Source organism: Parasteatoda tepidariorum, chromosome 7 (assembly GCF_982258835.1).
Source record: "Parasteatoda tepidariorum strain Cologne lab strain chromosome 7, Ptep-v5.0, whole genome shotgun sequence".
Classification (NCBI taxonomy): Eukaryota; Metazoa; Arthropoda; class Arachnida; order Araneae; family Theridiidae; genus Parasteatoda; species Parasteatoda tepidariorum.
Window position 1 is genome coordinate 71,665,448 of NC_141761.1, and position 12,314 is coordinate 71,677,761.

Here is a 12,314-nt window from a genome sequence, read left to right on the forward strand (position 1 = left end):
AAGAAATAAAACTTTTTTAATAAATTAAACATAATTTAAGTTTCTTCCACTACAAATATAGATAACTTGTGTTCGATAAAAATAATTCAAAAAATCAAGCAATCAATGAATAAAATGATAAGAAATAATTATTTTTAAAAAATATTTTTTACGTGGAATCATTGTTGGATAAACATATTTCATGACTAAGCGCAAAATTTTTGATTTGCTTTAAAAACTCATGAGATATAGCAAACAAAGCAAAAAGGGAAAAGAACCATAAGGAGTGAAAACTAAGGTCCTCTAAGTGTCCTCTGGTCTGAACTAATGGAACTATATTTTGTATCTAGATTTCATTTCTAGTATCTGGTATCTAGTATCTAGATTGTAGATGCTATATTTTGAGGGTCAAGTTTTCAATAACATTATTTATGTTCATTTAAAAATTCTTGTCGGAAACGAATTCTAGGAAATATCTACATTAAAAGACACAAATATATATTCACAACAAAAATCATGAAGAAATATAAAGGACTCTTATGTATCAGTAATTTTACGATAAGTATTTAAATTTATAACGCTCAAAGAAATAAAATTAATTCACACTTAATGAATCGTACAAAAAAAAATGATAAGTGTTGTAGTTTCAGAAACTGCACCATCTCTGATGTCATCTGAAGAATTGTTTTGTCCAGAAGAACCTGCTGGGTGGAGAGATTTTGGTGGTGACTTTTGCTACTATGTCAATACCGATCACCTGACGTGGTTTGAAGCTAATTTCAGATGTTTAAGAAGAGGTGATGTGTACTACTTAATTTATAAACTAATAAAAATGTTATTCCGTGTCTTTTTCAAACTAATTATTCAAACTAATTTTTACATCTAGTGTTCAGTAACTAGCAATTTTTGTTGCTCCCTGTAGTTTTATTATTAAATTTATCAAAACGTTAATAGAATTTTTTTAAGTATCTCTTATAATATTTTTTTTTACTAATATGGACCCAAATCAACAGCCCTCACAATTTAACAAGGGACTTTAGACTAGATCACACCTGTTTAATGTTCATAACAAGTGATAGTTTCAAACTTTTTCTAATGCTTATAACGTCTAATAGTTTGCTTTAATTCTATTTTCCCTTTATTTCCTTTCTCAAATGTAGGCGGTACACTGGCTAGTTTTCATTCCCAACCAGAACTAGATATTTTGCAGCCTTTTTTAATGGTGCATTTTATGAAAGCACGATTATTTTCGTGGATAGGTCTTCATCGCCATTTACGATATGGTAAGTAGTGCGGTGATGTATTTAAGTGTTTTGTATTATGTATTTTTATACAAATAACCTGTATTAATGGTTTAAACACTAACGTATTTCTATGGTTTTAGCTCGATGTAGTTGAATGTTATAAGACATAAAATGAACGAAATTGGACTATCTGTTTAATGTTTATAAAAATAATCGTTTAAAACTATATTTAGTGTTATTAACACTTAATACATTTGTAATAGCACAATAAAAATACTTTAACCAGTTATTTTTAAAAGTAAAGTGGTTGTTGTACGAGTGATATTAATAAAGTAAATAGTAACATGTCTGGGAAACTCTTTTTAATGTATGTACAGTCAGCAAAAAAAAAAAGATATCACCCTGAATAACTTTCGTTCTAATCATAGGATTTTCACAAACTAAGTATCAATCTTAATGGTTTCTGGGGGTGACCTCAAATATGCTAATTAATTAGTGCTAACTATTAATTAAGTTACGAAATCAGACACAAAAACGTACTTTCTCTGAATAAACATATATTTTTTTTTTACATATTTGGAATCGAGACACTTGAATTAGGGGGGGTAGACAAAATTTTAAAAAAATTGGGTGGTAAATTGGGTAGCAATAAAGGTTTATATATTTGGCGATAGTCCAGAAAACCGCCAAAAAAAGTCGCCTGCGCAAATGAATATTTTAAGATAACCCATTGACTAATTCAAAAGAGGAATGTTTAATTTTACTAGGTTGCTAAGCAACCAAAATTTGACCGTAAAAAAACTGAAATAAAGTTCTGTGATTGCTTTAAGAGGTTTTATTAATTATTAATGGAATATTTCTCGAAGTTTCTACGCAATAGACAATTTTTAAGCTGATTTCTGTCCAAAGAGCAAAAAAAGAAAATTTTTTTTAATCCCCTTTGAAAAGAAAATTTGAATCAATTTATAAATTATTTATTACGTTCTGAGTTTTTAGTATTTAAACACATGAACTTTTCATCTGATACTATTTAGATTATGTTGTTTTTGCTATATTTATTCGAGGATCTCATACTAAAATCAAATTAACATAACTTATTATAGCTATATACAAAATTTTAGGGATTATCATTTTTGAAGGGAAAAAAAGTGCTTGAAATATAAAATGTAGATTGTATAGTAATTCTAATGCACATTCACAGAGTTTTCTATAATTTACGATATTTCTTTTTTCTATAACTCAAGGAATTGCTGAATGTTTAGTGGCATTTTAAAAACATTGAAATATGTTATGTTTAGGAATAAGATATTGAAATAATATGTTGCATATTGTATGATTAATTGTTTAAAAAATCACTTCATTCTGCTAGATATTTAGGTTACATGGTTTTCTTTGGATAAAGATGATTAGAAAATAGCATCCTCATGTTTCGATACATTCTGAAACTTACGTTCTCAAATTCACCATTAAGTGTCGCACAGCATATTCTTCAATTACGATAAGCTACATTTACCACCAAATACTGCTCCTAAGATTATTTTTGTTTCCCTTATGTATATCTGATACTCTCTTTCTAAACAGAGCTTGTAAGATATTTAAGATACTGAAATAGGGGCACAAAAACTTAAAAGATAAAATATTTAATTTCATTAACTGAAAATATCTGGTCACAAAATTTTAATTTTTAAGTTAAATATAACTTTTACAATATTGATGCTCTTACGTTTTTAAAGACCACATGAATCCTGTTAAAATATTAAAATGCATATGTTTACTTTAACGAGTGTAAAATCCTTATCAAAATAATGATCAAGACTCAACTGTAAAACAGTATAATTGACAATAAAAAGTCAACTGGCTTCAAAACATATGAAGAGGGTACTAAAAGTCGACAAGTTTCGAGCGTTCAAATATAATCGCCCATTCTCAACTCTTGTCAGGTTTGAATAACTTGTGACTTTTATTATTCTACGCTCAAAACATGTCTATTTTTACTATTATCTATTATTTTTTTAAATCAATGAAGTTTTTATATTTTCGATTCAGTTTCTTGGGATTATCCATTTAGTTACACAACATATTAAATTATTTCACTCGATATTAAAATAAGTTTTACATAAGTTAGAGGCACAGGTTCTTAGATTGAAAAAATTAATAATTCACTGCTTTGTGAAAAAATCAATGCAGTACATTTTTTTTTTTTTTGCTGCAAACCTTAACATTTTAATTCAAGGACATAAAAAAATTCCTTTTACAATTGAAATTTCAAAAGTCGAATGTGAAAATGGAATGTCCCCTAGCACCAGGAATCGAAATTAAATAGTTACAGGGACAACTATTTAAAACAAGTTAGCGTTCCTGTCCTACTTGAAGTTGTTTGAAAAGGTATTTTTTATATATAGATTTCAAAGTTTATTCTACATATATTTTAGGGTATACATTCAGAATATTTCGATTGAGTTTATTTTTACACCTTTATTTGCTTAAAATTATTAAATAATTTGCTTAAAATAAATTATTCAAGCTACATGATTTAATGCATTTATAGTATAATAGTAAACGGGGCTTCCATCGCATATCCTTAACCTTAATACCGTTATAAATGGAATAAGCTTAGATAAATAATAAAAGTTAATTTTCAAGGAGTAATATGTTTCGATCAAACAGATTTCATTCTGGAAATAGCGAAATTATTGAGTAGATCCCTTGGAGCAATATAAGTCTTTAAAAAAAACTTGACTATAATTTTGAAAGGAACTTTACTTTAAAGAAAACCTAAATTAAAGTACTAAAAAAATTGATTAGTATATTAATGAGGAAATAATAAACTTAAAAGGGTAAAGAATAAGATTTTTAAAAATGTTAAACTTTAATTAAATAGTTGGTAAAATAGTTTGCGAAACACTTCCGAAAATTTCTTTTAAGATTAAGACGATATAGGGTAAACCAACAAGTGAAGGAACACACCCCAGTGAAGGAACATTTCATAGATATTTTTTAAAAATACGATTTTAATCGTTTTGATTTCGATTGATTGGTAACAGTAGCTTACTACCTAACAATAGGAAGTCATCTAACAATGCACTGAGTTACCTGGTCTTAGAGTCTTCTCTGGAAAAAGTTTTGAATTTGTTAGTATCTGTTCAACGCCTTGTTTCTTTGACAAATTATAAGGTCAGGGTTTGTAGTTATCCGTTTAAAGTACAATTAATTGCATATAATAATGTTTTTTTTCTCATTGTGAAAAAGAGATTTCAAAATATGGTTATTGAAGTTACGTTTTATTTATTTTAAGCATCATAACATAAGCAAGTACTGAGATTAGGGGCTGTTTATTAACTGGATTACCAAACGATGAAAAACCAATGAATAAACAAATGTTCCTTAACTGGGATTTTTTTAAGTTAATGAAAATAAAAGAAAATTTTTAATTTTCTTGTACCTTTAGTCATATTATACATCAAAATTATGTTAAAAATACAAAAATCAACTTCTAACCAGTGAAGGAACAGACATGTTCCTTCACTGGGAATAGATTTCCCAGTGAGTGAACAGTATGTGTGAAATATGATTTTACATGAATAATAAGTAGCTTTGAGGTATAGAGGGCATCCAAAATTCAGTTAAATGTTGTATGAATAGTTCCTATAACAATATTATAACAAATTTAATTACTAAATTTATTTAAAGAATTATAATAATAATTTATTTATTATTTATCTTTATAAATGTAGTGATTAGTTATTACATCATACCTTAGACACCTTGATAAACTATGTTTACTGACTAAATAACAAATAAATATAATAATAAAAGCTTGAATCGAAAATTTCTTTGCAGGTTTTTGTGCCACTAATTAGCTAAATTATTATCTTATTGCGGTCCTTAATGTTCAGACAGGAACTGGTAGGAAAAATCCATTTAAAGACAATCATCCAGGTGAAAAATGGGTGAAGTTTTTTTTGAGGTGACATCCACCGATAACTCAGTGCAATGCGAAGATAATTTCAAAAGGCAAAACTTCCCTTAGAGAATAATATTTGAAATACTGGTTTTTAGAACTTTAGAAGAATCTTTAGGAGGGAAGTAGCCCTGGCACCCTTTTAGGAAGTGATTGCATTTACAATGCGAACGAAACAAGAGTTGAATACTGCCCTTAAACGGGAAAAATCTTTGGCCCAAAAAATTATAAGGATTTATATTCTAAAGTACCTAGGAGAGAAAAAAGTACCTCCATTATTAGTTTTTCCTTACTGAAGAATTCTTTGAGATATTACAGAATCAGTCACTACTATATACTTCATTGGAAAAAGCGATTCATGGAATGAAACGATGACCGCAGCAACATTTTACAAATATATTGCAGATGTTTCTACCCATGGCTAATTAAAAATGTTATCAAATTCCCTATTTTGCTTCTTCTGGATAGATATAAATCTCATATCAATTTGAAACTGAGCAAGTTTTGTTCTTAAAAACAAATTTTCTGGTTTAGTACCTAATTCATGGAACTCTCCCGTTAGATCTTGAAAACAAAAGAATTGTAAAACATATGCCGGGAAAATTTTACATCCATTTTTAAATAATATTTTAAGGCATCATCTGATGAAGTTAAAATGCTTTTATGAAATGCGATATTTTTCCATTCGATGTAGAAAACGTTTATTTTAACAAATGCATGTGAGACAGACACCAAGAGTTAATGAGCAAGACAGCTTATTAACAAAACACATACTTCGAGAGTAACGATGCTCTATTTCTTCAGAAGCTTGAGAAGGAAATCTCACAAGTTATGTTGCAAATTTTTAACGGAACATTGACAGAAAAATTTAATCTCCCAAATATCCAATAGCCTGTGCTTTTCTCAATATTGAAGAATTTATTTCAAAAAGAAAATTTGGTTAATCAAATTTTGGCACTGAAGCTGATACAACTAACATTGATAATGAAAGTATCTTGAAAACTGATTCTGAGATAAGCCCTCTTGAGGCATTGTTAGTTGCAAAAAAAAATTGGTTCCATAAGTAAATGGTAAGTACTGCTGAAGATCCACTAGATATAAGTCAATGGGAGATGGATTTTACTCAAACTTCGAAACTCCTTTTTCTCATTTATTATCCAGTGAGGAATTCTAGAAATGGTACTGGAAAAATCAAAAGAAATTTCGAAGATACATTTACATTGGCCAAAAATTTGGAAAAAAGAGGAAAGTTAAATCAAAAGAAAAGGAAATAAATTACTTTTTTGCATTAACTTCAGAAAAAAAACGAAAATTTGAAGAGATTGAAAGCGCTGGGAAAAAAAGTTAAAGCAGAAAGTATGACGAAGAGAAGAAAAATACTTAAAGAGATTTTAAAAAAAGCTTAAAAAATATAGGGAAAAGAGTAAACAAAAAAGTGATCTAATTATAATAATAATAAAAACATCACCGGATTACACAATGATAAACGCTCATAATTTAGAACGGACTACTAAACTGTGAGAAAAAAAAATGAAAAACATTTTTTTAAATTATGTATTCAAACATATTTTACTTTCCATTCCATGCCTGAAAAAAGTAACATTTTCCACGTTAACTGTGGTTATATGTTGTAATTCCAAGAAAAATCTTATTTTTAGGCATTTGTGTGGCCTATGGATTCCTAACGAGCATCAAACATTCTCAAAATTAAGTGTTCATTCACTGGAAAATTTAGTGTTTATTCACTGGTAAGAACTGTTCCTTCACTTGGTTATCTTACTACTTATTATTTAAACCACCGAAAGCTTAAGACAATATTATGTAAGTTATCTAATTTTTTTTTACATAATTTGCATTTAATAACAAATACGTCGACACTATCATTTAGCTAAAATTACAAATTTTGAGATTTTTATGATTTTTTTACGGGCAAGCTAAGCTTAAGTGTTCATTCACTGGTTAGTTTACCCTATAAGATGTTGAGAAATTTGCGATGTTGTGAGAGATGCTTAAAAATGTTGACTACGTATTTTTATTGATATTTATAAAATATATATTCAAGAAATTGAAAAATATTTTATTCCAAATTTATTCATACGTATGTATATTATTGCAATTGTATCAGTTATTGAGTAAAAAAAGCTGAAAAATAAAAAGTAATCACATTAAAGACGCACAATCTGTTGTATAATCATATTCTATCAGAAGCATGCTTTTATAAAACTCGACATTCGTTGAATAAAATGTTTTTTATTCAATAAAATGTTTTATTCAAATTTCTTTACTAAATTGCAAATCGATTTTTAGGAGACTAAAAAAGAAACATTGTATTTTATAGTTTAAAAAAAATAAAAATAAAAAGATTAGCAAACGATTATTAGCGAAAGAAATATGAATGAAATTTTACGCGACGAGCGCGAAGTCAAGTTCTCGCAAGTTTATCACATTTTAATATTAATAGCCCCATTTAAACATTTCTTTATTGTCGCCAAATTAATTTTTTTTAAATAATTAATTTTAAATTTTCTCAGCTTCTAATAAATAAAAACAGTTGAAACTTTAGATTTTTCAATTGAAAAATATGTAGATTAATATGGTATAAAAAAATTCATACCTTATAATTCAAAATTTTTTCATTTTCAATTTAATTAAATAATAAAAAATAATTAATTATTATTAAAAATTATTTTTTGCATGAAATTATCTTTGGGTAAATGAGTTTTATGACTGGGTGAAATTTTCTTTGAATTGCTTTATTAGTTTTAAAAATATGACTAAAAACGTAAAAAGTGAAATTAACATTAAGGGGTACGAACTTTGGATCGCTCTCCTGACCAAACTATGGGGACCATATTTCCCAGATTGCGGCTACCCCCTATATTTTGAAGGTTAAAAATCCAAATATGTAAAAAAAATTATATGTTTATTCAGAGAAAGTACGTTTTTGTGTCTGATTTCGCAACTTAATTAATAGTTAGCACTAATTAATTAGCATATTTGAGGTCACCCCCAGGAACCATTAAGATTGACACTTAGTTCCTGAAAATCCGATCATTTCAGGGTGATATCTTTTTTTTTTTGCGGACTGTACAAGCGAAATTACATTATGTTTCTTCAATATAAGTACCTGCAAAGTTTTGTATCTTATGCTAGAAGTTAGGAAGTCGTTGGATACCGTAACAAGGTATTGCCTGTTCATGTTAGCGACGAAGTGTTCTATAGCTCGGAACACAGACGGCACGTCAGAAATCAGATACTTCGACGGAACAATCCATGGATAGTCTTTGGAAAGAAGACCACATACGATGTCCACCAGTGCAATACAAATCCACAGCCTCAATCTTGGATTGCTTGATTTCAAAGCAACTGTCCTAAACTGTAACACATTCTCAGCATACACGTCTTCGATAATATTGCTATTCAATTTTGTCAAGAGTAACCTCAATTTTAATCCATGACCTCTGATCACTTTTTGTAAGCATGAGTTAGAGTGGTAGTAACGACATTGTCCCCTGTAAAACCACGCCAACAATTACACCTTTTACTGATCAACGGTTTTATGTTCTCTACACATCGAAAAAAAGTCACTTCACGGCATAAACATGTTGTCCCTTGATCAACGTGTTCTGCGACTTTCTAGCTCTCTACGTTGCCATTAATTTCTTAATAGCCTCTATGATTGGATAACATTTTAAGGTAAGTGGCACTTGCCCTCAAAACATGACAAACCTTGAGCTTTATTTACACCGAAGAGCCATTACATTATGATCACCCTGCTAATAACATGTAGGACCACCTTTAACCCTCAAAACTGCTAGCACCCGCCGTGGCATTGATTCCACAAGGTGCTGATAGGTAGTCTGAGGTATCTGGTACCAAGAGCTCACCAACTGGTCCTGCAATTCCCTCACATTGCGAGGGGGTAGCGTGGCAGCACGAATTTGGATTTCCAAGTAGGACCACAAATGCTCTCTTGAATGAAGGTCAGGTGAATTTGGGGGCCAAGGCATGACTTGAAAGTCACTGGATTGTTCCTCGAACCAATCCATGACGATTCGATCCTTATGACATGGTGCGTTATCCTATTGGTAAACACCATCCCCCGCAGGAAAAACTGTTGACATGAATGGGTGAACCTGGTCTGCAACTATGTTCAAGTAGCTTACAGACGTCAGGGATTGTTCTATGAGGATTATGGGTCCTAATGTGCCCCATGAAAACATTGCTCCTGGGCGAGAAACCATGAAAACCTGGGCGAGCCCCATTGTTATATATGGAGGGTGGTCATAATGTACTGGCTCTTCGGTGTATTTAAAGACATTATTTTTATTGTCAGACTGAATTTACTTGCATTATTAACTAACACGTGATCGGGAACAGGTTAACTATTACTATACTTCATTAATATTTAACTTTCTTATAGTAATCAGAAATTTGGCGATTCGATAATTAAGACAGGTAATTGGTTTCGATTTTTATTGAACAAGCAGGTCTCATTATATTATAATTATTATTTGTATGAAATTTATCTATCTATTTGTTCATTTATTTATTTAAATTTCAGAGGAAGAGTTTGTATGGGTGGATAGAACACCAATGGATTTCACAGCATGGGCGAACAATGAGCCAAACTTTGAAAAGGAACAATGTGCTGAAGTCAATCCTAACTCAATGAAGTGGAACGACTATTTTTGCAACCACCATAGACCTTCGGTTTGCTCGATTCAAAAAAGTAAATTATTACATTCCAGAAAGAAAAAAAAATTCTAAACAATTTTGGGGTCCTTAAGATCAACGGAATTTTTTTTGGGGGGGGTCCCAATGAAACAGGTCCCAATGAAACATTAACTAAATATTCTAATTTTCTAAAATAGCCTAACTTTTCGGACATCAAAATAACATAATAAATAAAACGACGTGTGTTTAATTCTATTAAACCACACAAAAAAACCCACAAAAACCTTACTAATTTTCCTAAACTCTAAATACAATAACAAAGGCAGGGATAGCCTGGTTGGTAGGAAGTTGGTCCCATGTCCAAGAGGTCGTGAGATCGATCCCCGCAGGCCGAAGACTCCCCGTGTTGTAAATGGTGACTGGTGCACGTTATATCTGTCGGGTTACGAAGTCCTCCAAGTTCCAATAACAAATAAATACCTCTGGAAGTAATTAATTGGAGATTGATAGCTCTCAGTTTCAGGTCAAAATTACGATCTGTCGATGAATGAATGGACGTATGAATGGGTCTACCCTTTAAAAGGTAGCAAAATAGAGAGGGGGAAGATTACTAGTTGCCCGACATCAATCTTAACTGCCATAGTGAAATTTTTAAGGATGAAAATAGTTAATAAATAGCGATAGAAACCTGTTCCCTATTAGTATTGTTGTTATAAGTCTCTTCAACGATTAAAATTACCTCATTTCGCATTTATTTCTTCTTATTGATTGCAATAACCTGTATTCCTTAGGATGATTTTTTTTTTATTAGATGATGATTTTTTCTATTGATGATTTTTTTTATTTTTTATGTAGAGATAATTATTTTTCAAATCTAAGTAATCGTCTATGTCGTTACTATTAAGTCATTAAAAAAGTGTTCTTTCACAAAGCTACAATAATTGGATATTTTGAAACCAAAATTTTAGCACATTCAGCACAGTGGTTTTGCTGATAGTTCTGACTCAAAATTCATAAGAACGTTTCATTTCACCAAGATACTTAAAGAAATTTTTTTATCAATAATTGAAAACTATTTTGAATGTTATATACTTTATTTCATAGTTACTGCAAATGGAACGACGAGCAGCGAAGCTTTAACCCCTGCATGCTCTAGTAAGTACAGCATTCTACATTTATTTATTTCTACTATTATTGATTTGTTTGTTTTTAAATTATATTTATATTCAATCTACCATTTTATTCAGGATCTTTACATTATAAAACATCAAAATTTAAACAAATTTTTTTAGCTCTTGTTCTTAGTCCTGTTTCATAACATTAAGTTGTACTAAAATTTTTACACAGTGCAGTATAATAAAGCCAAAAATCGAATATACATTTTGGATTTAGATAGTGTATTTACAAAAAAGGGAATCAAAATTATATTTTATTTTTAAAATAATTATTTTATGGTATTTAATATAAAACATTTATTAAAATTTCGAAGGACGAAATTGCTTGCCTTATTTATGCAGCGTAATTAGATATGGAAAACAAATTTGGGATTGGAATCAAATTTGGAAATCAACAGTTTTTGGATTGTAGAGCATTTTTAAAATGCTGAGAAATAAGAATTATTGAGTTGTAAAAATCAATAGTTGTTTCCTAAGTAAAAGGAACTTACAACAGTGATTTTAACTTTCTATATAAAAAATAGACATAAATTATTATTTGACTACATTAGATTTTGCTTATGTAGTTAAAAGAACAGCCTGTGTTACAGACTGGAGTATTAAACTCTGCTTTGCTACATATAGAAAATATTTTTAGAGTAACTATTTTTAGTAAATACTTTTTTCTATTTTTAGAGTAAATACAACAGCTTCTGTAACGGAAGTTATTCTCATTAAATTATTTATTCATTTAAGAACTTATTTTTAAGTAAAAATAACTTCTCCAACAGAAATTTATTTCACGCTGAGAAATTATTTTTAACATGAGATTTTGAAGATTCAACGAGGTCTTGTTGACTCATTTTCAGAGTGCACCGTAATGACTCCTCTTAATAAAATGAGATTTTGAAGATTCAACGAAGTCTTGCTTACTCATTTTCAGAGTGCACCGTAATGACTCCTCTTAATAAAATGAGATTTTGAAGATTCAACGAGGTCTTGCTGACTCATTTTTAGAGTGCACCGTAATGACTCCTCTTAACAAAATGAGATTTCGAAGACTCAACGAGGTCTTGCTGACTCATTTTCAGAGTACACCGTAATGACTCCTCTTAATAAAATGAGATTTTGAAGACTCAACGAGGTCTTGCTGACTCATTTTCAGAGTGCTCTGTAATGATTACTCTTAATAAAATGAGATCTTGAAGATTCAACGAGGTCTTGATGACCCATTTTGAGAGTGTTCCGTAACGACTACTCTTAATATAATGAGGTTTTTAAATTTTTGTGAAGACTGAT

The 12,314-nt window shown here is 29.8% G+C and overlaps 1 protein-coding gene across 2 annotated transcripts in view; it reads left to right on the top strand.

Moving 5' to 3' along the window:
* Positions 1-12,314, top strand: part of LOC107448577 (macrophage mannose receptor 1) — a 29,531-nt gene that overhangs the window by 16,224 nt on the left and 993 nt on the right. The window contains exons 8-11 of one of the 2 annotated variants that reach the window (XM_087168050.1): positions 624-776; positions 1,140-1,262; positions 9,749-9,916; positions 10,966-11,016. In XM_087168050.1, coding sequence (XP_087024176.1) covers positions 624-776; positions 1,140-1,262; positions 9,749-9,916; positions 10,966-11,016 — 495 coding nt within the window. The remainder of the gene's footprint in view (positions 1-623; positions 777-1,139; positions 1,263-9,748; positions 9,917-10,965; positions 11,017-12,314) is intronic. The other variant, XM_087168051.1, reaches the window with a different exon arrangement.